Source organism: Manis pentadactyla, chromosome 4 (genome assembly GCF_030020395.1).
Source record: "Manis pentadactyla isolate mManPen7 chromosome 4, mManPen7.hap1, whole genome shotgun sequence".
Taxonomy (NCBI): Eukaryota; Metazoa; Chordata; class Mammalia; order Pholidota; family Manidae; genus Manis; species Manis pentadactyla.
Window position 1 is genome coordinate 160,769,436 of NC_080022.1, and position 27,954 is coordinate 160,797,389.

General features: G+C 42.7%; 1 protein-coding gene across 2 annotated transcripts; it reads right to left on the reverse strand.

Moving 5' to 3' along the window:
- PCTP (phosphatidylcholine transfer protein) lies at nt 1-27,954 on the reverse strand. 2 transcript variants are annotated; one of them, XM_036879837.2, is made up of 6 exons: nt 27,686-27,949; nt 9,060-9,177; nt 6,383-6,462; nt 3,270-3,441; nt 2,338-2,405; nt 1-1,209 (listed from the first exon to the last, which is right to left on the reverse strand). In XM_036879837.2, the coding sequence occupies exons 1-6, from the start codon at nt 27,818-27,820 to the stop codon at nt 1,144-1,146; spliced, it is 639 nt and encodes a 212-aa protein (XP_036735732.1). In that variant the 5' UTR covers nt 27,821-27,949; the 3' UTR covers nt 1-1,143. The 2 variants fall into 2 exon arrangements, with proteins under 2 accessions (XP_036735732.1, XP_036735733.1); XM_036879838.2 differs by lacking the exon at nt 2,338-2,405 and having other exon boundaries at nt 27,686-27,954.

The following is a 27,954-nucleotide window of genomic DNA, read 5'->3' on the forward strand; positions in this document are numbered from 1 at the left end:
TATGTATAATCACTCTGTATTTATTTAGTATTCAACACACTGTCCTTCCCAGAGAGAAAGTATACAGTCTGAGGGATCACATTTTAATAAATCCTCTGCTTCTGGCTTTGCATCCCGAATTTCTATGCCTGCTAATTAAAATTCAGTGCCATCAATCACAGTGGTTAAAATTTTTCCCTGAGATCATCAAGGCTGTGCCTTTAGCCACAGAGTATCTTCCCTGCCAAAATTCAGAAGAAAATGTAGCAGACTGGAAGTCTTTTGGTGGTGGAAGAGGTAGACAACTTAGGTAGAATTCCTGAGAAACAGGTGGAGAGTCAACCAAGCCATCAATTAATATTTCCCTGGCTATGAACTATTATTCCTTCAACATCTTCAATCACTCTAGAAGAGAAATTCATCTTACTGCATACAGAGATATTTGTCACAATGCTGTGTGCAAAGCATCTTGACTCTGCTGACAGCCAAGCCATCTTGATGCCTCAGTTTCAAAGGAAATGCAGAGCTGGTGAGGTATGGACAGCCTTTCCCCAGAAGCACATGGGAAAGAGAAGAACCCAGACTTGAGTGATGAAAAAAAGTGGTTATCACATTAAGTGTTTAGGCCTGTAATGGTTTTCAAATGGTTTGAAGTCAACTTGTGATCATCCACAAGTAGCAATGGGAAAGGACTTCTTGGATTGTCACCTGGAATCCCAAACAAATCAAGTCACCAAAGCAGAAGGCAAATGGGCATCAGCATGCATGGTGCTCTGGGGGTCCCCTCTGGAGGGGGTGCAGTATCCAGCAGCTGGGTTGCAAGACATCACCTCTGGGAAGGAGCCAGCCTGCCGGGACTGGTCATTCTTACATTTTATTGTCGTTTGTTCACCCACCCATCTCCCTAAAATGGCACAATGGAATGACTGAGTTCTCTGGTGAGGACTTCCCTTTTTAAAAACAAACAAGCAAAGGTTTCCCTAATCTGACCCATATTCAATAGTGGAAGAAGGCAGCCGGGGCTGGGGTGGGGAGAGTGGGAAAGGAAGCCAGGCGTCAGGCTAACTTGGGAACAACATGCTGGAGAGCGTGCAGGCCTCTGAAGACAGAAAAGCGAAAGGGACGGCAAGTCCTGGGGGGCTGTGGCACTTCTGGAGACATGGCTTAGGTCCTCTCGCGGTATTTCTCACAGGCTTCTGCCAGGTTTTTCAAGTAGTTAGGAACTCCACTCTGAAAGCAAAGGAGATGGTCACTTCCATGTCCTCATAACAATTACTCCTGATTCCTTGGGATATGGACGCCTTTGCAGAGATAGCTTTGGGAACAATGAACATTAGAATAGGGCCCTTGACCTGATTTCATCAGTGTTGCCGCAGATAGTAACAAAAGGTAAGACCCAGGACATAGGTGAGACTAGACAACATGGGTCACTGTTGCAAGATACTGTCTCCTCTTTTGGCTTTTGCTAATAAAAGGCTAAGATACTTCTGAGACATTGATTTTTGAAAAGAAAAAACACAGGAAATAGGATTGGGTTGGGTTGTGGGATTCTTCCAAAGAACTAAGAGAATGACTTGCTTTACAGAATGAGAAAATGTAAGGATTTGGGGGCAAGGATATATTATAGAGTTAGTGTTGAGCATTGTGTAAGGCTTTCCTCAAATATTACCTTATTTATTCCTACTCTACGGGTTAAGTATCCATCTCCCTTTTTAAAAAGGAAGAAATTGATGGCTTCTCTGTATTATACAGAAGTCAGAAGCAGGGCCAGGGCTCAAAATCACATGTGCTTTTTCACTTGCCCAGGGAATCTGTTCAGCCCTCCATCCAGGAAGCAGGGCTTACACAGAACAAGCTGAATGGTCTCCAAGATACCAGGCTCCTAGACAGCCTGTAATGATCCCAGCTACCACGGCAGGTCCCTCTCCTGACACAGAAACAAAACAAAACAAAACAACAGTAACAAAACTGGGGGATTCCCCCAGCCCTGGACACATCTGGTTGTCTCCAGAGCCAGAATGGCCTTTCTTACTACTCTATACACAGAGAGAGGGTCTAAAGTCACCATGGTTCCTACAGGGAGCAGGCTGTTATCTGCAGGTTCCAGAGAATGATCCTGGTGGGGTCTGGGGCACCAGCAGGGAGGAGCTGGCATTCCAGCTAATGATTCTCTGTCTTTTGTCCCTACCTCTGTCCTGAGTGTTGGCAACCCCACAGCTAACCGGAGTCACTCAACCAAGCTGCTTCATAAAAGCGCCCCATTAGGCCTGAGACAGCACGTCTCTTCCATCTGACAGCCCCATGGGCTAAGTCAACATTTGTCAAACACACTTCCCCTTCCTGCCTCCGGGATCTCACCTGGGCGACCCAGTTAATGAGCCAGGACGGAATGCTGCCACCCGGGTTATCAAAGTAATACAGGAAGACTAGAAGGGGAAAGAAAAGACAGTTCAGAAGGAGGAAAAATGTCAGAAAGACACAGCAACAAGCCCTGCAAACCTTCCACCTTTATATGCAACCCCTGAAAGTATAAGAAGGGAGGTAACATGTGATTCAGGTGGACCTCTCTCATCTGCCTCATCTTACAGGATATTTACATGTAAATATTTTTGAAAACACAGCTGCACATATTTATTAAATGCCTGGCAAGTGCTAGACACTTGGTTATAGTCTCTCATTTAAGTATTTCTCTCAGTGATTATCTTAACAATCTTTAGGAGTTCATGAAATTAAACCCATTTGTAAATGGTAAAATGGAGACTCAGAAAGTTAGGTGATGCATCTAAGGTGACGGATCTACCAAGCATCAGAACTATGATTCAGATTTTGCCTCAGACACAAGGTCACATCATTTTAGTACAGCAAGTGGCCACATGCCCAGCTCTGCCCACAGCTTTTCTCCTGCAGGCTGGGATTTGAGGCAGACAGGTCCTTAGTCTCTGGGTTTTTGCTGAGGAGGAGCTGCATCCTCAGAGCCAGTCCTGCCAGCCTCCTTGCCCACCCCTAGGCCCACCATATGTATTCCCAAGACCAGCCTGAGGTGGATTTCTATGCCCTTTGGTTCACTTGGGTGTTCTGAGTTCATCTGGAAAATGCAAGTCAACAAAGAATGGATTGACTCAGATCTAAACATCCATCTTGCCCTCTAGCCCTCAATTCTGGGGTGAATTCAGTCTCTCCCCAGGTGCTGATCCCTTATTTGTTCTGCACCCACAGCCATTCTCAGACCTCAGGGAATAAGCATGGTGCATTCCCTGTGCCTCACACTCAGCGTGGCCCTCATGCTTTACCATTGCTCCCCTCCTTGCCGTCGCTCTCGAGCACCAGCTTCTGCTTGTACTGTTTCACCCGGACCACGCCAGACCTCTCAGGAAACTGCGGCACAGAGACGTTCTCGGCCAGGATCACGTGGACCTTCTTCCCTTCCACATTCAGCTCTCGCCGCTGCCGGATGTACACATACTACACTACTGGTTAAGGCATGGCCTCGATGCCAGCAGTTCAGAAGGGCAGAAGGAAAGCCCCACATACCAGAAGCAAAGAGAAATGATTCTGTTCCTCCTGCTGGCACTTGCCCCCTTGTGCTGTAACTTCACTTACCTGCCCGGTCCCCCTACCTCGTTGCAAGATTGTGCTCATACCTGGTGTTCTCATTTGAGAGCATGCATTCCCTACCTGTTAATGATTACCTGCCTTGATGCTTTAATTATGTGGGGAAACCACTCCTCCTTTCTCCAAGAAGGCACTAAGATATCAGAGATAGCAGAGGACTGGTCACTTAACTATGTGATCCTGGGTTAGTTACTCAACCTTTCTGATGCTCAGTATCCCTTGGTAGGAAAAGGGGGCAGCACTGCCCAGCAGGCAGGCTTGGTGGGGGTGTTAGAGAAAGACTGAAGCAAAATAAGCAACTGATAAACAATGGGGCCATTCTGCTTTGTCCTGCCCTCCAGCAAAGCTCTAGTTACTGACTTCTATGCACAAAGGATAATCAAGCAATGTCAGCTACACCTACTGATCCTAGGAAGAAACATGAATATTTAGTAGGCAGATGTCCTCTCTGAGTTAACCTTGGTTCAAGAATAACAAAGCTATTTCGTCTCAACAAACACAGAGGACCACTATGTCTGTGGCATTATTCTAGGGAAGATAGTTAAATCCTAAGAGGCAGTAAGAGTCACCGCTTACCCTTACCATGTAATATATATCCTGTGTCTTACATATAGCACCAGTTTTGATCCTAACAAAGTCCCTGTGAATTCAGCTTAAGAATCTCCATCCAGAGAACAAAATTGAGGCTCAGAGAGGCAAAGAAAGTTGCCCAGCTGAAGTGAATGAACCTGAACCCAGATCCAGCTCCAAAACCTAATCAGGCTTTCATAGCTGGACAGGGCTCATCAGGACTTTAGGTTTCACATTAAAAGGAATTCAAAGCCTAAACAACAAAAAAGTAACATCACTGTAAGATTAACACAATCACACTGAGTGTACCAGCAGCACTGACAGCCCCATGCCACCTGAGAGCCCCCACAGCACGCACAGCTGTCCCACCCCCAGGCACCGCGTGGGAAGGTCTGTCACCTCTGCTCTCTCCATACTGACGAGCATCATCCTGAACTGTTTCGGGGAAGAAGTGATGTTGATTTGATTCTGGCTTTCCTTTCTCCCAAGCCTTTTACCTTTTCCTCATGGTAAATATTGCCCCATTGTCTCCTACAACCCGCTCAGCTCATGGAATGGGCATCAGCTGACACTCCATGGAGGCAAAATTAACTTGATATACTGCCTAAATTTGGTACAGTTGTTTGAAGGGTTAGAAGGCCCAGGATGCCATGTGGCCTGTGACTGGAGAGCCACCAGTTCATTGAAGCCCAGAGAAGTGAAGGGCCTTTTCCAAGGTCACACAGCAAACTAGGGAGTGAGCTCACACTCAGCCTGGGATCTTTTACTCCAAAATTAATGGTCTTTTCTACTGCACCATTCTCTATTCTAAAAAATGTAACAAGCCTCATTGGAGAGACATACATGCATATATAAGACTAAGAAACTCATTATGGGAATGCGTGGCATTGGAAAGCCAGTGAAATAGAACTTGAAGGAGCCCCAAGTGTCTACTCCGGAGACTACCTACCCATTAGTGTTGCTGTGATGTTAAAGACGGGGGACCATGCCTGGTCAAGGTCACCATCTCTAGAAACAGCTGGACTGGGGTCCTGAACCTGTCTCTGCCACCCACTAGTTGTATGAACCTGAGCAACATATTAAACTTCTCTTTGCCTCCATTTCCTTAATTGTGAAATAGGGATGATGATATATCTACCTTACATGGTTGTTGTCAGGATTAGAGAAAACCACATAAAATCTAAGGGATTAAGTAATCTACAATTTATTGAAATACATACCATGTATACACAAACTATCCAGCAGTATGTGGGAATGGTGCCAAGAACTAAACTCTCATAGAGTTTATAATCTAGTTGGGGCCAGGATGGACACATACACTTAAGACACAAAAGCACACATAAACAATACACACACCACATGCCCTGCACACTTTCTCTCCTTCTAAGGGAATAATTATTCAGGAACAAACAGACTTACAGAATGTTAGAACTAGAAAAGATCCTAGTGATCACCCAATTCATAGGTTTCCAGACTTTTCTTTTAATCCACAAGACCGTTTAAGGATCGTATATATAAATTCAGTGTGTAAAACACTCAGCTTCTGTGACTGAAGAGGACAGAGAAGGAGTCAAAATTTTGCCACCCAGCACATTTCCATCCCACTATCCCAGGATAGTCCCAAGTGGCTTCTGAGAACCTTGGAGTGCCAGCTGAAACACCCCATATTCCATTTAACTGCTTCAGATCATAACTGAGGAACTTGAGTGGAAGAAATACCCAATGTCCAGAGCCAACAGTCAAGGAAGGACTGCTGCCGGGTGAGTGAAAGAGGAGGGGAAAGGGGAACCATGGGGCTGAGTTCCAGTCCCCACTCTGCCAATAATCCCACTCATACTCTTCCATATGTCTCTTGTTACTCTTCCTCTTTGGGGCCCCACTCTCTCCTCTATAGGTTGAGGGAGTGTATTAAATACTTTTTATAAAAAGTTCTTTCCAGGTCCCCAATTCTGGAGCCCAACTATCTCAAGCCTCAGAAAACTCAGAAAAGTATGAGCTGCTCTCCAATAACCAAAATTACAGGCACCCCACGTGGTCAGTCCAGAAATCACACTCTGAGGTCTCCAAAAGCCACACAAAAAGCAACAGCTTTAGCAGATGCTTCTCCAAGAAGCAAAGACAATGTTGTTCATACTTGCTTAACATACCACCATTGGGCAATGGCCAAGGGGCACAGAAACCCTTAGAACGCCAAGAAATGATACACCTTGGGAAAGGATACGTCTCTGTTCCACATGGGAAAGGGGTAGTTCACTTGCCAGTAGACCACAGTCTTTCCGTTGCATTCTTCTTCATAGAGTTCTAAGGAGAACAAAAGTTAATGAATCTGGAAGCCTCTTTGGGTTCCATTAACGAGAAGCTCAAGTATCATGACCTCGCAGGATATGATAAACCACTAACTCATAAGGCACAGAATTCTAGAAAAAGATTCAAAACAACTGAAAGCTTGTTGCCCAGGAACAGAGTTGAGAAGATACGAAAACAACAGTAAAAATAAAAGAGCCCAATAAACTTCCATTGTATAGCACAAACAAGATTCTCAGAATGCAGTGAAATCAGGCATCCAAAAATAAACTCTCAGGTTTTAAAATCAGGGTAACCACCAGATGTCACTAGAGTACCAGTAGTTTTTTTGCCATCTTTTTTCCCTGTTCAGATTTCCTGACATAGTATAGCTACCCTGGAACTGAGCCACCCAGGCTAATGTGTTCAGCTGGGGAACAAAAACTCCAGAAAGGGTAGTGTATTTCCTAAACAGCTAGAAGGTGGCATAACTGTGACTAACCCTGTTTCTTGTTTCTCTCTCACGTTTCTTTACACTATACCACAGTTGTAAGTGACCAAACTTCCTTAATGTTCCATCAATACCATTGTGTGCAAAAAGCAGCCAATTCTTGGAGGGAGACAGCAAAGGAATTCAATGGCATGCACACTTCTGACCCCAAGCTGTGCAGTAAGCTTCTTACTAACTGTTTAGAGAAGAAGCCGGCCAAGGTTACTAGAGTGACCAAGGGAGTCCCTTGAGGGGAAGCTGATAGCGGAAATGTATTATTTAATTCAGTTTTTGAAAGAAAATCTATTAGAAGCAGATCCTGGATTAAAGAGCTTGCCAGCCCACTGGTGCCACAGGAGGCTGAAGATAGGCTGGAAAGTAGGGAAGGAGTGGACATCTGTTGCTTTTGCCTGCTCAGCATTGACTTGGGAGCATCTCAATTCTCCTTCAGGGCATCACTCTTCCCCTCTTTCTGGACTCTGTGGTTTAGGCATAATGGACTCGGTATTAATTTCAGGGCTGGGAGAAGGAGCAAGGCATGGCCACTGTGATTAGTTCAGGGATGGTGCAACTGGCCATGGGCTTAGCTCGCCACTGAAGCAAGTTTAGGCTAGCCAAATGGCATTTCAGTAATGCTCTCAGGTAGATCACAGGTATCTAGGAGGATCAGAGTTAGGATTAGCCTTAGGATTGTTTCCAAAAAGCCAAACTGCTGCTGCCCCTGGACTGGACACTAGCATGAACTGCTGATGCCAGGACCAAATGTCAGAGGCTCTGTGACTGTTCCCCCAAAGCCAGCTGTCTTAGCCATGACTGTCACCAGAAAATGGGTTTTGCATGCTGCCAGCGTCCTCAAGTTGCTCTCCCCCAAACTGAAGCCACATGGATGTTTTATTGGCAACATCTGTATCACATGACTGAACCACAGCTGCTAGGGAGACTGGGAGCATCTGGCTTCCCCCTCGAATAAGTGAATATCACAATTCCTGCTAGACAGGAAGGGTATGTGAAACCATTTAAGTGACCCGAAACCATGACAAATGTCCACAGGAAGTAAGCATGTAATCCACACCAAGGTGATAAGAGCCAGTCCTGGGACTCTGGTGGCCATCAGTAGGAAAGGGGAATTCTCATTCCTGTTCCTCTGGGGCTATACATAGAGTCAGAATATAAGCCTGGATCTTCTGACTGTCGTCTTCACCATGACATAAGAACCTGCCTAAGAACTGGGTCAAATGAGAAGAAAACAGTTGAGACGGAGAAATTATTTAAGTATTGGATGCAGCTGTCCTGGAAGCCAGAAACTCATGGAACTTTCACTGCCATGAATCAATAAACTCTTTTTCCTTCTCTTACACTAGCATCTGATACCTTTTTATTACTTGTAACCAGGCGTCCTGACTATGGAAAGTGTCCTTCAGAGTTTATATACCCCTTGTCTAGCTCCACAGTTCTGTTCCACTGTGGTTGAATTGACAGAAACCACTCCCAGCTCTGAGTTGCAGGAGGATCCCCTGCTGAATTCTTTTCATGGTTCCCTGTCACTTACAGGGTAAAACCTAAGAACTGTAGCCTGGTGGCTAGGCTAGTCCTTGGGGACCTGAACCTTCCTCCCATCCTAACTCCAGGTTCTGCTACCCCAACCACCCAACACCACCAAATCACTCACAATTTTTTAACATACTTCTGTTTCATGCTTTCCTCACTTTATTCATGCTGTTCCCTGGGCCTCGATTGCCCTCGAATCACATAGTCCATCACTCTCTCACCTCCTCACGTATATGTATTCTTGCTTATAGAACTTTGGTTCAACTTCTAAAACAAAGCTTGGACACCTCCTCCAAGAAGGCTTCCATGACCATCTAGTTATGTGGCATGACAATGATCTTACAGTGAGAACAAAGTAGCCCTCAGAGCAAACTGGAGAGTGGATCTAAGTATATGCAAAGAACAAGCCCTAGGAATAGCAAAGGCACATTTCAGCCTAACAGTTAAGACTTTTATGTCAAAATTAAAAATGAAACATAACACAGTAGAATTAAACCTGTTGTTCTATTGGTTTGAATAAATAACAAGAGATCGTACTTTCTAATTGATTTTTTTTTTAATAGGAGATGTCACTCACCTTTAACATATTGGTCCCACTGTTTTCTGTAGGCTAAATCCATATAGACATCTGCAAGAAGACTCGGTGTGTACTTCTTCAGAACACCAAAGACTTTATACTCATAAAGTCCAGTCCGCTGTAAGAACAGAACAGGCAGAAACAACCGATTGGTTCCCAAGTTGAAAGAGAGCTGTATTACACAGCCCGTGAAAAACAGCTGTAGATGCAACACCAGCTGAGCACCTTCCCCGCAGTCCCAATAACGCAGTGGTGAAGCCGATGAGGACCTTGCTCTCATGTGTCTATGTTTGGCTGTAGGCACTGGTGGTAGTGATAGTGATAAACACTATCCAAATAATTTAAACAGAATATGAGAAGCATTACATGATAAATGGTGCCCAGTTGGGGGAGGCGGGTGTCCTACATAATCAGGTGGTCTAGAAAGGCCTGTATAAGGGATAACATTTATTAGAACATCTTGTTCTAAATATTAGAAAGAGCCAGCCATGGAAAGATGAGGAAAGCCCATTCCTGGTAGGGAAAGGCCCTCAGGTGATGGACTGGCATGCTCAAAGAACAGAAAGTCAGGGGGTCTGGGGAACAGTGGATGGGGGACAGTGGTAGGGGCTAAGGTCAGGGAGGTAGTGAGGGCCAGACCCCAAAAGGCTTTGTAAACCAGGGTAGGGGTAAAGATTCTGTTCTAACTGCTATGGGGAACCAGTGAACGACTTTAAACAGGGGAAGGCTTTGAAAAGATGATTCTTGCTGCTTCCTAGAAAACAGACCACAGGAACAAGGAGAGGGGTTAGCAGACCAGTGAATAATCCAGATAAGAGATGATAGTGATTCGAACAGGGAGGTAACAACAGTGAGAGAGGGAAATCAGTGATTTAGGGATATAATCTGGAAGTAATGTCAACAGAAATTGCTGACAGATTGGCTGTGGGGAAAGAGAAAGCAAAGAATTGAGGATAACTCTAAGAACCTTTGTTTGAACAACCAGGTAAATGGGAGTGGGTAATCCAGCGTTTTACTTGAGTTTGAGATGTTTTGTAAACATCCACATCAGGGTGTCACAGACGGCTAGCATTCAGGGCACATTTAGACATCCATGGGGTATAATGAAACCCAACATACTGTTTTATTAATTCTAAGACAGAGTTTTTCAACAGCTGTTCTTTTTTCATATATAAAGAACTTATAGATAAAGGACTGAAAAGGAAAAACACCAGCTTCAAAACATAAGTCCCTTTTATTCAGAAAAAGACCATTTCTAGATTCCACAGCACAACAACAAAGTTCTCTTATTTTCATGTGAGGTCACATCCCTGTCTGTGAGGGTTCGAGGCTGGAGTTGGCCACACTACATATTTCACTCTCTGTACAGTGGCAACTAACAATTTCTGACCCTCACCTTGACCAAAGGTTAGATTGTTAAGAGTGAACCAATGGCTTTTAGGTTAATTTCAATGCAAAAGCAAACAAAATGAACATATATAAATAAAGCTTTTAGAAGATTCATATTACCATGTATTAACACAGTGTTCCTTGCTAATCGAATATGAATAAAACCATCTTCTTAAACACCATGCCAGGTACTTATGTGATGTCAGTGGTTAAACATGGTGAACTTTCTAGAGATCCAGAGGCTTCAAAGGCCTCTTAGCTCAAGAAGCATAACCCAAGGATAAACATATCCTAGTTTAGGAATCTCAGATATATGTTTAAGTATCTGGCAAGAAATGGAAGGTAAAATTGAAATCAAATTCATTAAGATCTTCCAACATGAAAAGTATCTGACTTTATATCAACGATTTCCAAAAAGCAAATGACAAACGTAGATCTGAACCCCTTACGTGCTGTGCAATGGATGCCCCACTGGAAGGGCAGACTTAGGGAAAAACATCTCCCTTTTGACCCATCTTTTCACGTGTATGGGAAGACATTGAGGGTTTATACATACGCACACATTTACACCCACATGTTTTAATCAACTTTGAAAGAGAAACAATTAGCTTCTTGTCCAGGAATATTGGGTGGTTATTTTCTATACATATTAAGCAAACAGGGTAATTATGTGTTGAGATAAAGATCTCCCCAACCTTACATGAGTTAGCTTTGGTTATCTGGATAAATTAAGACAAACTGTTTCCTTAAACTGTTTCCCTTCCCCTCCTGAATGTAGTTACAGCCCTTAGTGACCTCAGTCCTATACATATCACAGAAAAGAAAAACAGAAAGCCCTCTAGGAAGAAAAAAATAGACCAATGTGATTTACGTGAGCACAGAAGAATGAACTATTGTGACAACTTCCTTTAAACATTCCCTTCGTGGCAGGACTGAGAAATGCCAGAACTCCAGAGGCACAAAACACTTGGTAACACCTTTCCTAGTCTATCAATAAAATGTTCTTTTCAAGTGCTGAACAGCTAAGCAAATTCTTGGATCAAAGTACTTTTCACCCATTATTTCTTTTAAAAAAAGATCTTAGCAAATATACTCACATTTTTTATTTTGTCTTTTAAAAAATAATTTTTTATAAATACAAAAATAATTCATTTCCATTATAGAAAAATTGGAAAATGTCTAAAAGAATAAAGAAAACAAACATGGCATGTAATCCCGTAATCCACAAATACCTATTGAGAATATTTGACATATTTCTGTTAAGTAAATAAATACTTCTATATGTTATAAAATGGGAATAATATAGTATAAGCAGCTTGTATTCTTATTTTTAACAATATTACATTAAAGCGATGGAGAGATCACACCTTTTAATTACTCTCATAAGTTATTTGTTTTCAAATATTTTTATAAATGTAAGTATTGTTAGAATAATCTATTATTTTATATGGACCAACTTGGTTCACAATTCTAATTTTTTCATTAGGAAAGCTTCCTTAGAGATACATTTTAGGGTAAAGGGTGTTAACATTGTAAGGTTTTATAAACTTTTAAGAAAGTTTGTATCAACTTATACTCTCACCAGTAGCGAAGGAGCATCTCACCAGGATTAGGTACCATTGTTTATACAAACACTTTGAAAGAAAAAAGCATAAATTTTATCTCGATTTGGGCAAAGTTTTTATTATTGATGTGTAAGATCTAAAAATTAGAGATATAAACTCTCTGTAGGACTTGTTACAGTTGTTTCTAAACTTAACACAACACCATTTTAATAAATGACCCCAAATAAGTTTACTCAGGGGGTTCTTGGCTTTTCTGAAAGCAACTCCAGAAAGCCACTTCCAAGAATGGCTCCATTTCATTATCACTTCATAAAACACACTGTATGCTTTTCTAATGCATCATAGGACATTTAATTTCCCACACTTCAGATAATAAAAGAATTATTCTCTGGTAAAGAATCTGTCAACATCTTGTGAGTACAATTACCAGAAGAAATAGAGGATTTGGTATAGCATATACTCCCTTCTTCCTTGCTAAGAGAGCCACTATGGCAATGTATACAGCTAATAAATTTCCTAGTCTCCTATGCAGGTAGAGCTAGTCATATGACATCACCTTTCTGTTTTGAATATGGATGTTTATTGCTGCAGCAGCTATTTTGTGATGACGAGGTAACAAACATGAGAAGGCCGAGTAAAAAGACTCAAAGAGTTACACTGGCATCATTGATCAGCTAAACTAATGCCAGCAGCTGTTGATCTCTGAACTACTTGTTAGGTGAGAAAAATAAACTCTTCTTTAAGTTATTATTAGTCCAGCTTTCTGTTACTTGCCGCTAAAAGCAAGTCTAATTGAAACAAGTCATCTTCATAACAATGAATTTTACTTCAGCCCTATGATCCAGAAAAACAGGGAAGCTTAAGAAATCCCCCACTTTGTGTTCCAGAAAAGAGCTTATTGTAGAGAAGTACCACTTCCCATGGCTTAGATAAGACTCACAGAAGCCCCCCTTACCTATGACAGCCAGACACAGACCCTCTAAATTTCCTTATTGCCTCAGAAATAATTAGCTGAACTGCTTATCCCCATTGATCAATCAGAACAAAATACTTGTTAACCAAACTGGTTAAGCTTCTCTCTCCTAAACTTTAGCTCACCCTCAGCCTGAGCCAGCAGACAGTCCCTCCTGAGAACAGATTGACCTCAAGGTAAAATATTCTCTGATCTATCCACTCACGTCACTTTTCATCTTGCTTCCCCACACATGGTTTCTAGCTTTGTTTACTCATCTCAATAACTGAAAAACTCTTTTTGCCTAACCCTTGAGACACTGACAAGTACTATGATCAAAGCATTCTCCCTACTAAAACCTCTCCCTCCAGTTTGCAATAATCCATTTGAATAAAAGTCCCTACTCCCTAAATCCAGATTTGTTTTTTATTTGACATTAAAGTAAAAAAGTAGACAGCATAGCATTGATAAGACTAATGAATATTTACAAGGAAATATGATGATATGTAAATTCACTAAGACAGCACAGCAGTACATAAGCACTGCTAAAATGCAGCATCAAGGAAGAGAAGTATGAAATAATGGATATTAAATAGAAGTATATTTAATTTTGCACAGAGATATCTAAAACTCCACACACTCTCTTAAAGGAAGTACCACCTCCTTCCACTAAAGAACTCAAGAAAAAAATTATAAACCTGCTAGGATCCACTACATCCTTAGCTCTAGAAGTCAAACCAGGGATATATTTGGCTTTTCAGCTTGGCATGTACTCCCCCTTGGTGACCTGTCAGGAATCACTCAATAGCCATGTGTTCTGTGCTAGAAGCTATCCAACCACTTTGACCTGCTATAAATTATTTCAATCATACTAGTAATTGTTTCTCTAAGCAGAGTTCCATTTCCAGCTTTCTGTTCATTATCGAATGCAATTTTTAACCAAGCCCTGTGATAAAAATAGGAACACTGGTGTTATCTCTATCTTTATATTAAGAAATTAAGCTCAGAGAGGCTAAATTGCTTGCCTGAGTCCTTGGACTCAGCTAGAATTTGAGATGATACCAGTCCCCTCTACTACCCACAGTGTCTCCCATTTAGCTGTATTCTCGGTGCACATTTTCTCCAAACCATTGTTCCAAACCACAAGCTAATGACTGAGGTAAGGAAGCCTCATCACATAGGATCTTAGAGCTGGAAAGGCCCTTAGATCCTTATGTAAAAGATGTTGAGTAACTTGCCACAAGTCAGCCGATGACGCTGTTGTGGCAAAGCCTGGATGGAAACCTGTTCCTTCTGATCCTCAAGCCAGCGCTCCTGCCCTAGACCACCCAGTAGGGACCTCCCACTGAGATGCTCCCGAGGCCCTAAGTCTGGTGTGTTTGTCGGGAAGGCCTCCAAGTAGCCAGAAGAGGTATTTTTTAGATGCTGCTTCTGAGGGGTCCAGATAAGGACCAGGGAAAAAGCAGGAATGGAGAAAGGATGAATATTATCACTTCAACAGACTAGTGCCGTGCTGTCTTTCCATATATTATTCCAAGGAGTAGTCTCAAAAACCATTTTAGCCAGAAAATACAGCATGGTGACTACCACATGGGTTGGAGTCAGCCCCATGGGGTCTAAGATCTCCCACCTGCTAGCTTTGCCTTCCTCAGCAGAACAATAGGTCTAATAAGAGTTTTGATCTAAGGAAATGATTTTGAGGATTGAATTAGAGAATCCACCTAAAATTCTTACCATAGGGCCCAGTACATAGTAAGCACTTAGTCAATATCAGATAGCATTTTTATCAATAAGGTACATATGATGTCCTTTCCCAGATTAAAGAGCAGAGGATTCAGGACTGTAATGTAATGCACATTTTTAGGAAAACTAACATCTATAGAGTGCCTACTCTAAGCGAGACACTGTGCTTTGTGATTAATACTTAGAATTATCCAGTGAAGTAAGCATATCATTATCTCCACTTCATAATTGAAGAAATGAGGGTAGGGGTAGGCATGGTTCGGCAATTTACTACTGCTGTCACTATTTTTTGAGATGTTCTGTTATTCTGGCTAACTTGTCTAAATATCAAGCTGTTATTTTTCTTAGCAATGGTGATTCAAATGCATAAAAAACTGTACAATTTGTTTTCAATTGCATTCATGGGTTAAAATATTTTGACACGCTACTGCTAATAATACACCTATTTGTCGTAAGAATAAATTCTGTAAGAGCTTATGTGTTTATGTATGAGAAATGTCAAAACGTCATAATGTTTGCACTTGGCATTTACAGTCCCTACAGAGGAGTAATCCCTGATAGACACTCCCTACCTCCCCGCAACCTGATCCAGAGAAAGGCATCAGTCATTCTCCTGAATTCGTGGTATTTATCTGCATTTACATCACTAACTACAAGACAGCCTTCCTGAATCACACTTCTCTAGTCCTGTAAATGCACACTTGAGTGTACATTGAATTTTCTCTGCCTCTCACAGAAGAGCTCATTTCCATTCCTTAGGGAGACAGGAAACCTCCCCAGTCTATGACTATGCAAACTGCCCAACTCCAGCAACTCTGTAGAAAGCAAGACTCAGTACGGAAAATAAGCATTTTCACCAAAGAGCATCAGTCGAATGGCATGAGTCAAAGCTACAACTGCCACTGGGAAGTGTGGGCCAAGACTGAATGAACACTGACTAAATCTGATTGAACACTTTAGATCTAAGAAAACGTGGTTTTCTTCCCTAAGGATTGCAGATAGCTAGGTAAAATAATAATGATAGCTAATACTTACTGCATGCTTACTAAATATCAGGCATGGGCTGAGTGCTTTACAGGGATTATCCACTTAATCCACACAATGATAACATGAGGAATGGACCATCAGTACACCCATTTTTCAGATAAGGAAACTGAGGCTTAACGAAATCCTGGGAACTATCTGGAAAAGGCAAATCTATAGAGACAGGAGGCAGGTTGGTGGTTATCTGGGATGGGGGGTGGGACTAGGAAGTGATGACAAATGGGCAAAAGATTTCTTTTGGGGGTAACACAAATGTTCTAAAATTAGACTGTGGTGAAGGATGCATAACTCGAATTTACTAAAAATCATTGAACTGTACACTTAAAATGAATGTTATATAATACCTCAATAAAGCTATCAAAGTTAAACAAGGTTATGAGAGGGAATAAAAGAGAGCTGGCTTTGGTCTGTGGCAAGAAGTAGAATGCCACACACAGGTGCTCAGCTTTAAGGTACGGTGGCCCTGCCCACTAGTCCAATATGGCTCAGTATGTGTCCTAGATTCACGGACTGTTCTATCCATCCCACTGGTGACCACTCTTCCCTTAGGAGAGAGGTAGAAGGGTGGACAGGGGGAGAATAGTCCTGTAATCCTAAGGTGAGGATGCTCATGATGCAAATAGGTTTATAAGTAAAAAATTCTCACCCATTGAGGTAAGTCTGTTTTCAGTGGGATTTAAATCTGTGCTTCTCTCGTCAAGGCCAGCTTTTCTCTCAGGCCAGCCTGGATAGACTAGTAACGTCCAGCTTTGGGTGTTCTAGCAGGTCCACAGCATGGAAAGCACAGGCCCTGGGCAAGCGCTGTTTCTCCCTCACCAAACTCTTTGCTTGGAAGACCTATTAAAGCACAAAAGCACATTGCAGGCAGCCCCATCTCACAGCCCAGACATTAAGATTTAAAAAGGCAAGATGTCAAGCCATCAGCCAGATCTTCTTGGTTCAGCCTTTCCTGCCCAAATTGAAGATGTGAGCCTCGGCACACCCGTTTCACACCGCCTACAGGTGTGGTGATACAGCCCAAAGCTCCTGCCAGGCCTGCCTGCAGATCACTGGGAAAGCTTTGGTAACTGACCCATGGCCCTTCTACCAGGGAGACTTCTTGGCAGTGCTTGGGGCACCAAATTTGCTCTGAAGTGGCCAATAACCGAAAAATCAGGAAGAGTGAGTCTTAAAATGAGCATTGCTTTTGTCTGATGATATTCTTTCCCTTCGCCTAGCCTTTCTGTTTCCATCGCCTCTCATCTGTAGGACATGCTCCTGCCTCTCCATGTCAGAACCCCCTGAGCACTAGGCCAGATGCTCCCCATACATTAGTGGTTCTCAGCATATGGCCCCTGGACCAGCAGCTTCAGCATCACCTCGCAACTGATCAGAAATAAAATACAAAAAAAGAAAAGAAATATAATACAAATTCTCACGCCTCACACCAGACCTCCAACATCAGAATCTGGAAGTGGGGTCTCAAGTCTGAATTTTAACAGGCCCTGCAGGTGATTCAGATGCACACTCAAGTGTGAGAACCACTCTGCCCCAGACCATGTCATTTGGTGAGTGCTGAGAGGCCAACGACCCTGAATGCTATTATCCTTGTTTTGAAAATGAGGGAACTGAGATTTCAAAATGAAAAGTAACTGGCAATAGCAACCCACTAGTAAATGGGCCTGGCCCCTGGCCACTCTCCAGCCCCTGTGTCACCCCAGTCCTGTGGCCTTCTGACTCTTTCTGGAACACAGGATTGCTTAGCCTGGGTGGGGGCCTTAGCACTTCATGTTCCCTCTCCTTCAGACGTTAAAATCCGACATGCTCATTTGACTCTCCTGGGAGACTTCAACATTAAAAAACAAAAGCAACAAAACAATGACAAAACATTGTTATGAATCATTGCAAACACACACAAAAATAAAGAGAATTAAACAATCAACCCCTACACAAAAGGGAAGTTTTTCAAAAACACTACCCAAGCCCCGCCCCCAATCAATTAAATCTGGGACTCTAGGATTGGGGTTGTGATGTCTTTATAGTTTCCCTGGGGATTTTAATGTGCCGATGCTTTGGGAAACACCCTCTGGCACATTTCTCTGGGGCTTATTTCCATCCATAAAATAGGAAAATAAGCCTGTTCCTGCCTATCTTCCAGATTTGTTTAGAGGGATAAATGAAACTGATATGCGACAGCATTTTGTAAATTAAAGCACCATGTAAAGGTAAGTTATTATCATTTCAACCTGGAGAGGAAAAAGAGAAGAGAGGAAGGAAACAAAATTCTCTGGCACTGTGTGATTTAATAGAAAAAGGGAAAATGAAAAAGTATCACAATATGTATATCAAAAATAGCCATCTGTCCAAAAACATGATTCTTAGAATTATAAACAGAATTATTTGTCTACTAAAAAAAACCTACAATCTTTTTAATTTTAAAATACAACTTGTTACATTAAAAACTCAAGTGCCCCTACACTTATTTCAGTCTTTTCAAAGCATATAATACTGTGACAGCATCATTTAGATGATGACCACGGCTCATTATGTACCAGTCACAGGTGGCTGTGCATGATCCAGACACACAGCATGTTATTCCTGAGGTAACGGCCAGCCTGGATAACAGTCACTGTAAATTCTGTTTACCCTAAGAAAAGGAGCTGTCTGATTCTTCCTATAAATTCTAAGTGATACCCCTGGATAAAGAGGCTAATACGCTTTGTATGCAAGCCATGTCAGACTGGCTTTATTGTTCCTGGGATAGTCATCCATTGAATATGCTCCTTCCACACATCATAGTAAATACTCTGATGAAGAGGGCCCCTTTTGTATGGACACCACACAACTTTACTGCTGCAAAACCGAGCAATCTGAGAAACCTTATCAGATTACCTATCTCAGCTTCCTCTTATGGGTCTTACAGATACGGAGAAAATTAAAGTCATTAACAAGAAAATGGGTAGAGAGAGAGGAGAGAATCAAGAAACTCATCCCAGTGCAGCGAAAATCTTTAGACGGTTATTAAGAAATAGGATGAATGAGGCAGATATTGATGGGGTTGAATCAAGTCTTTATGCAGCACTATCAAAAGTTGGTTGGATCGGGATTAAAGATGGCAGCATGAGAGGAGAGACAGAGGCTTCCTCCTAAAACTGGATACAAATAGAAAATTTAATTGGCGCAACTAATCCTTAGAGAGCAACAGGAAAGAGGACTTTGTCAGACTGCACACACCTGGAGAAAAAAGCAGACCTCAGCGAATGGGGTAACGTACCAGAGCTGTGGCTCTGCGGGACTCGAACCCTTCTCCCCACCCCAGCTCACCGGCGGGAGGAAGACAAACGGAGCAGGGAGGGAGTGGAAGGCTTGGGACTGCTGAATACCTAGCTCCGGAGATCTGCTCTGGGAGCACAAACCTACATTTCATGGTGCTTTCATGAGACTCACATGCCTACCGGGTTGGAAAGTTAATACAGGCAGAGTTTCTGGGGAGACTGGGATTCCGGCTGCTTGTGGAAAGCAGGGATCCATATCCGGCTGCTCTGGGACAAAAACATACCTGTGTGACCGGCCCACTGGCTCAGGCAGTGGAGACAGGCACAGCAGCCGGGAGGCGGGGAACAGCTCTTTCCTCCCCCCAGGCACCAGTACCTCTCCCCTGTGAACCCCAACATTGCTTCAGGGGCTGAGCAACTCCAGAATAGAGCTTCTGGACACTAGAGGGCGCCATATACAAACATGAAATGCCAAAGGAACCTTGTCCAGAGTAAAATTATTAATACAACTCCCGAGAAAGATTTAAATGATATGGACCTTGTGACTCTTTCTGAAAGGGAGTTCAAAATAAAAATCATCAACATTCTAATGGAGTTACGGAAAAACGTCCAAAAACTCAGGAATGAATTCAGGTCAGAGATCCAATCGTTGAAGAGCATGATGGAGGGTATTAAAAGCAGGTTGGATACGGTGGAGGAGACAATAAATGAAATAGAAATGAGAGAAGAGGAATACAAAGAAGCTGAGACACAGAGAGAAAAAAGGATCTGTAAGAATGAAAGAATATTGGGAGAACTGTGTGACCAATCCAAGTGGAACAATATTCGCATTATAGGGATATCAGAAGAAGAAGAGAGAAAGGGACAGAAAGTGTCTTTGAAGAGGTAGTTGCTGAAAACTTCCCCAATCTGGGGAAGGAGATAGTCTCTCAGGCCATGGAGATCCACAGATCCCCCAACACAAGGGACCCAAGGAAGACAACACCAAGACACATAGTAATTAAAATGGGAAAGATCAAGGATAAGGACAGACTATTAAAAGCAGCCAGAGAGAGAAATAAGATCACATACAAAGGAAAGCCCATCAGGCTAACAACAGACTTCTCAGCAGAAACCTTACAGGCCAGAAGGGAGTGGCATTATGTATTTAATGCCATGAAGCAGAAGGGCCTGGAACCAAGATTACTTTATCTGGTTAGATTATCATTTAAATTTGAAGGAGGGATTAAACAATTTACAGATAAGCAAAAGCTGAGAGAGTTTGCCACCCGCAAACCATCTCTACAGTCTATTTTGGAGGGACTGCAATGGATGGAAGTGTTCCTAGCGTTGGATAGCTGTCACCAGAGGTAGTAAAACCACAGTAGGGAGGGTGAAGCAGCTAATTGTGAGGCAAATGCAAAATTAAATTGACTATCCCCAATGTCAATCAAGGGATAGACAAAAAGTACAGAATTTGATACCTAATATATGAAGAACGAAGGAGGAAGAAAAAGGAGGAGAAATAGAAAAGAACCTTTGGATTGTGTTTGTAACAGCATACTAAGTGAGTTAAGTTAGACTCTTAGATAGCAAGGAAAGTAACCTGGAACCTTTGGTAAGCATGAATCTAAAGCCTGAAATGGCAATAAGTACATACCTATTGATAATCACCCTAAATGTAAATGGACTGAATGCACCAATCAAAAGATATAGAGTCACTGAATGAAAAAAAAAAACAAGACCCATCTATATGCTGCTTACAAGAGACTCACCTCAAACCCGAAGACATGCACAGACTAAAAGTCAAGGGATGGAAAAAGATATTTCATGCAAACAATAGGGAGAAAAAAGCAGATGTTGCAGTACTAGCATCAGACAAAATACACTTCAAAACAAAGAAAGTAACAAGAGATAAAGAAGGACATTACATAATGATAAAGGGTTCAGTCCAACAAGAGGATATAACCATTATAAATATATATGCACCCAACACAGGAGCACCAGCATATGTGAAACAAATACTAACAGAACTAAAGGAGGAAACAGAATGCAATGCATTCATTTTAGGAGACTTCAACACACCATTCACTCCAAAGAACAGATCCACCAGACTGAAAATAAGTAAGGACACAGAGGCACTGAACAACACACTAGAACAGATGGACCTAATAGACATCTATAGAACTCTACACCCAAAAGCAACAGGATACACATTCTTCTCAAGGGCACATGGAACATTCTCCAGAATAGACCACATACTAGGCCACAAAAAGAGCCTCAGTAAATTCAAAAACATTGAAATTCTACCAATCAACTTTTTAGACCACCAAGGTATAAAACTAGAAATAAATTGTACAAAGAAAGCAAAAAGGCCCACAAACACATGGAGGCTTAGCAACACGCTTCTAAATAGTTAATGGATCAACAACCAAATTAAAATGGAGATCCAGCAATATATGGAAATAAATGACAACAACAACACAAAGCCCCAACTTCTGTGGGACGCAGCGAAAGCAGTCTTAAGAGGAAAGTATATAGCAATCTAAGTATATTTAAAGAAGGAAGAACAAACCCAAATGAATAGTCTAATGTCACAGTTAACAAAATTGGAAAAAGAAGAACAAATGAGGCCTAAAGTCAGCAGAAGGAGGGACATAATAAAGATCAGAGAAGAAATAAACAAAATTGAGAAGAATAAAATAATAGAAAAAAATCAATGAAAACAAGAGCTGGTTCTTTGAGAAAATAAACAAAAAAGATAAGCCTCTAGCCAGACTTATTAAGACAAAAAGAGAATCAACACACATCAACAGAATCAGAAATGAGAAAGGAAACATCACGATGGACCCAACAGAAATACAAAGAATTATTAGAGACTACTATGAAAACCTATATGCTAACAAGCTGGGAAACCTAGAAGAAATGGACAACTTTCTAGAAAAATACAATCTTCCAAGACTGACCAAGGAAGAAACACAAAATCTAAACAAACCAATTTCCAGCAAAGAAATTAAAGCAGTAATCAAAAAACTACCCAAGAAAAAAAACCCCAGGCCAGATGGATTTACCTCGGAATTTTATCAGACATACATACGAGAAGACATAATACCCATTCTCCTTAAAGTTTTCCAAAAAATAGAAGAGGAGGGAATACTCCCAAACTCATTTTATGAAGCCAACATCACCCTAATACCAAAACCAGGCAAAGACCCCACCAAAAAAGAAAATTAAAGACCAATATCCCTGATGAACGTAGATGCAAAAATACTCAATAAATTATTAGCAAACCAAATTCAAAAATATATCAAAAGGATCATACACCACGACCAAGTGGGATTCATCCCAGGCATGCAAGGATGGTACAACATTTGAAAATCCATCAACATCATCCACCACACAAACAAAAAGAGATACAAAAACCAAATGATCATCTCCATAGATGCTAAAAAAGCATTCGACAAAATTCAATATCCATTCATAATAAAAACTCTCAGCAAAATGGGTATAGAGGGCATGTACCTCAACATAATAAAGGCCCTATATAATAAACCCACAGCCAACATCATACTGAACAGCAAGAAGCTGAAAGCTTTTCCTCTGAGATCAGGAACAAGACAGGGATGCCCACTCTCCCCACTGTTATTCAACATAGTACTGGAGGTCCTAGCCACGGCAATTAGACAAAACAAAGAAATACAAGGAATCCAGATTGGTAAAGAAGAAGTTAAACTGTCACTATTTGCAGATGACATGATATTGTACATAAAAAACCCTAAAGACTCCACTCCAAAACTACTAGAACTGATATCGGAATACAGCAAAGTTCAGGATACAAAATTAACACAGAAATCTGTGGCTTTTCTATACACTAACAATGAACCAATAGAAAGAGAAATCAGGAAAACAATTCCATTCACAATTGCATCAAAAAGAATAAAATACCTAGGAATAAACCTAACCAAAGAAGTGAAAGACCTATACCCTGAAAACTATAAGACACTCTTAAGAGAAATTAAAGAGGACACTAACAAATGGAAACTCATCCCATGCTCTTGGCTAGGAAGAATTAATATAGTCAAAATGGCCATCCTGCCCAAAGCAATATACAGATTTGATGCAATCTCTATCAAATTACCAACAACATTCTTCAAAGAACTGGAACAAATAGTTCAAAAATTCATATGGAAACACCAAAGACCCCGAATAGCCAAAGCAATTCTGAGAAAGAAGAATAAAGTGGGGGGATCTCACTCCCCAACTTCAAGCTCTACTACAAAGCCATAGTAATCAAGACAATTTGGTTCTGGCATAAGAACAGAGCCACAGACCAGTGGAACAGATTAGAGACTCCAGACATTAACCCAAACATATATGGTCAATTAATATTCGATAAAGGAGCCATGGACATACAATGGGGAAATGACAGTCTCTTCAACAGATGGTGCTGGCAAAACTGGACAGCTACATGTAAGAGAATGAAACTGGATCACTGTCTAACCCCATACACAAAAGTAAATTTGAAATGGATCAAAGACTTGAATGTAAGTCATGAAACCATAAAACTCTTAGAAAAAAACATAGGCAAAAATCTCTTGGACATGAACATTAGCAACTTCTTCATGAACATATCTCCCCAGGCAAGGAAAACAAAAGCAAAAATGAACAAGCGGGACTATATCAAGCTGAAAAGCTTCTGTACAGCAAAGGACATCCTCAATAGAACAAAAAGGTGCCCTACAGTATGGGAGAATATATTTGTAAATGACAGATCCAATAAAGTCTTGACATCCAAAATATATAAAGAGCTCGCGCACTCCAACAAACAAAAAGCAAATAATCCAATTAAAAAATGGGCAGAGGAGCTGAACAGACAGTTCTCCAAAGAAGAAATTCAAATGGCCAACAGACACATGAAAAGGTGCTCCACATTGCTAGTTATCAGAGAAATGCAAATTAAAACCACAATGAGGTATCACCTCACACCAGTAAGGATGGCTGCCATCCAAAAGACAAACAACAAATGTTGGCGAGGTTGTGGAGAAAGGGCAACCCTCCTACACTGCTGGTGGGAATGTAAATTAGTTCAACCATTGTGGAAAGCAGTATGCAGGTTCCTCAAAATGCTCAAAATAGAAATATCATTTGACCCAGGAATTCCACTTCTAGGAATTTACCCTAAGAATGCAGCACTCCAGTTTGAAAAAGACAGATGCACCCCTATGTTTATCGCAGCACTATTTACAATAGCCAAGAAATGGAAGCAACCTAAGTGTCCATCAGTAGATGAATGGATAAAGAAGATGTGGTACATATACACAATGGAATATTATTCAGCCATAAGAAGAAAACAAATCCTACCATTTGCAACAACATGGATGGAGCTAGAGGGTATTATGCTCAGTGAAATAAGCCAAGCGGAGAAAGACAAATACCAAATGATTTCACTCATCTGTGGAGTATAAGAACAAAGGAAAAACTGAAGGAACAAAAAAACAGCAGCAGAATCACAGAACCCAAGAATGGACTAACAGTTACCAAAGGGAAAGAGACTGGGGAGAATGGGAGGGTAGGGAGGGATAAGTGGGGGAGAAGAAAGGGGGTATTATGATTAGCATGTATAATGTGGGGGGTGGGGGAAAGGGGGGCGCTTTGCAACACAGAGAAGACAAGTAGTGATTCTACAACATCTTACTATGCTGGACAGTGACTGTAATGGGGTTTGTGGGGGGGACTTGGGGTAGGGGAGAGCCTAGTAAACATAACGTTCTTCATGTAATTGTAGATTAATGATAACAAAATTTAAAAAAAGAACAAGAAAAAAGGTTGGTTGGATCATAGAGGTTACCAAAGGGGAGGGTTTGGGGAGGGTGGATGGGAAGGGAAAAGGGGGTTAAGGGGCACTATAATTCCCAATCACAATATAGGTAGGTCACGGTGAAGGCAGTACAGTACGGAGGAGACAAGTAACGACTCTATAGCATCTTACTACGCTGTTGGACAGTGACTCCAATGAGGTGGAGGGGGGAACTTGATAATATGGGTGAATGTTGAAACAACAATGTTGTTCATGTGAAACTTTCATAAGATTGTATATCAAGGATACTTTAATAAAAAAAAAAAAGCTGGGTGGATCAGTGGGACCTCCTGCTAGGCCCCCAACATTAAAGGGCCCCAAACAAGTCTACTTTATTTATCCTAGATGAAGGAGTTCAAAAAGCCAGAAAGCAAAGACTACAGTGAGAAACCTTACCTAGAGTCACCTGGGACAATGGTCAGGTAGATTAAGATGAAGATTGACAGAGGGAACAGGATCTTCTAGTCTCACCCCTAGTCGGGGACATGGGGACCCAAGGCCATATGCACATGTGTGGATAAAATGGCTAAGGGGTGAAGAAAAGACCCATAATAGCAACATGCATAGTTGATTAAATACTGGCCCACAAGACAGAAAAGGGCTTCAGGGGAGATAACTGCAGGGCTAGGCATAATGTGGGACAAGCTGATTTCACTTTTGAAGAGAGCAATATTCAGAAGAAAAAAGAAAAAATGCTAGAGATTAGAAGCATTGTCTTCCCAGAGGAAAGTAAAGGATGGGATTCAACCTGGAAACAAAATGAAGTTTTAGCCAAGTGGGTCAGGCAGCAAATAATGCTGGCTAAGGCTAAGCTTCTAGGAAAGGTCAGCAAATAATGCTGGCTAAGGGTATGGTTCTAGGAAAGGGCTTGTACCCTGACCCAACAAGGCCTGTTAACATTTTAGTACAAATAGAAACCACAGTGACCACAGGGCAGTGACCCTCTATCCTAGCAGCTGAGGCTCAAGGGCACACCTACAGGCATCTTCTGGTCCCCCCAGACTTACGGAAGTTCTCTGGAGGCACTCATCATTTACATCAGTGTACCATGACTACCCTCATTCCCAGAACAGGTTGAAATGAGACATCTTACAGTACAGTCACTAGGGATAGGAACTGTTCTGAATACCCCTCACGTCCTCCCCATAGGAGGGAGGTGGGCCTGGATACATAGCAATACACGGTGTAAACAATACACAATACAAAGCCAGTCACTGTCTCGGCTCACAGACAGTGGATCTTGTAGGGGTAAAAAGCACAAAAGCAAAGCAACGCAGACCCATGGGGAGAAGGGGGTGGTCTGGGTTGGCTGGAGGACAGGAGGTGTGTGGATTAGTCATGGGAGATAAAGCTGGAAATGTGAGTTGAGACCAAACCAGTTCAATACAGCCCCCAGCAGCATTTATCTTCTTTCAGAGTCAACGCAGGGAGGTCCACAGGTCTGGAGCTACACAGCTGAGTTCCTATCCTACTTCCAATCTTGAGCGATCACGTTAACCTTTCCATATAGGTAAAAAGGTGATAACTGTAGTACCTTACATGAGGTTGATGTGAGGACTGAGTAGGTCAATACCTGCAAAGCACTAATACAGTGCCTGGAACGCCTGGAACAAAAGCAAGCACGCGATGTGTCAGCTCTTACAGCACTTATTATTATTAGTGCCACTGGAGGGGGAGCGATCACAGCCTCTCTTTCATACTCTCCACTGGGCTGTAATGTGTAGGACAGAAGGGGTCGGTGAGGTGGAGGTCCGGGTGATGTTAAAGGTGGCGGCAATACTAGGTGAGAGGGGCCACCCAAAGTGGCAAATTAAAGGGGAAAAGGTAAGGGAAACGGGCCAGCCGTCAGGTGTGTCTGAGCAGTCAAACTGGCAAAACTTGGCAAATGCCTGGATGTGGTTGCTAAGGAATATGGTATGGTCAGAGAGAAGATAATGTCCATTTGTGCCACGAGGTACCTCCTGAAATTACCCTCAGAAATTAATTCTGCCTGCTTTAGTCTGTGAGCTTCGTGTTCATCTAACTATACCCAGTAGCCCTGGTACACACAGACATGTAGAGGTCCTCCCTGGTAACACTATAATACTCCGGTCTTCTGCCAGGAAACCTTGATTTCACTTACCATGCCTGAAAGTGACTTTTAACCTACTTGCTACACAGCTACTATCACACAGAATAACCGATGACAGGCTTCAGGGGCGACGCGGTTTCCCCCTAGACTGTCACCTGGTTCTGAAGGCCTCCAGGAGTCCCCCCAGACTTACTTAATAAACAACTCCACTCCGCCTACCCTTTTAGTTCATCTTTCTTCCGTAAGCTTCCAACCAGAGTGAAGTGCAACTTATCAGGAAGGGGCAGCCGCCGAAAAAGAGCAAGTCACTGAAATGGCTAGAGATGATAGTAGTCCCTTCTCAGCCACTCTCCTCCCTGCACACACTCTCTCCGTCACATCCAGTCTCTGAAAAGTTCGGTCTCTTTCCACCTATATGCAAACCCTAGTATACTTCACCTCCCCACACACACACCGCTGGCGTCCACCAGACAGGAAGGGTCCACATCCCTTGCAGGCAAGAGCTCGGGGCTAAGAACCAGCGGACGCGCTTTTGAACTCTATAGCTCACATCTAACAAACCCGTTGCCCGTCGGGCCTTAGACCCGGCCGACCTCCCCGCTCGCGGGCCTGGCGCGGAGCAGTGGGCTGGAGACATGGACCCGCGCTCGCCCCTCCCGGCTCCGTATACCCGCCCCGCGCCCGGCTTCCGTGGCTGGAGCTTTTCAGTCCCCGCCGGGAGGCTGGCCCGGCGCGCGGCAGCCTCTCCGCCCTCCGGTGGGCGGGCCGCTACCTCCTTCAGACGCTGGTGGATGTTGAGGTCCTCGGACTGTACCAGCGGATGCCAGTCAGCCCCCAGAGGCTGCTGGAGCTCGTCGAGGGCCTCCAGGAACTCCTCCAACTCGAAGGCACCGGCCGCAGCGGCCATCCTTCCGCAGCCAGAGCTCCTCTGCAGGCAGGGAGGGCCTCGGACAGGCAGGGAGTGGGCTCGGGGCGGGGCGCCAGGGGGGCCAGCGTGATTGGCAGGTAGCAGAGGAGCGATAGGGGACCTGGCTGCACTTG

Coding starts and splice junctions, on each gene's coding strand:
- PCTP (XM_036879837.2), bottom strand. CDS start 27,820: ATGGCCGCTGCGGCCGGTGCCTTCGAGTTGGAGGAGTTCCTGGAGGCC. Junction 9,178..27,685: donor TCCACCAGCGTCTGAAGGAG/GTAGCGGCCCGC, acceptor CTGTTCTTACAG/CGGACTGGACTTTATGAGTA. Junction 2,406..3,269: donor CGGCAAGGAGGGGAGCAATG/GTAAAGCATGAG, acceptor TTCCCCTTCTAG/TCTTCCTGTATTACTTTGAT.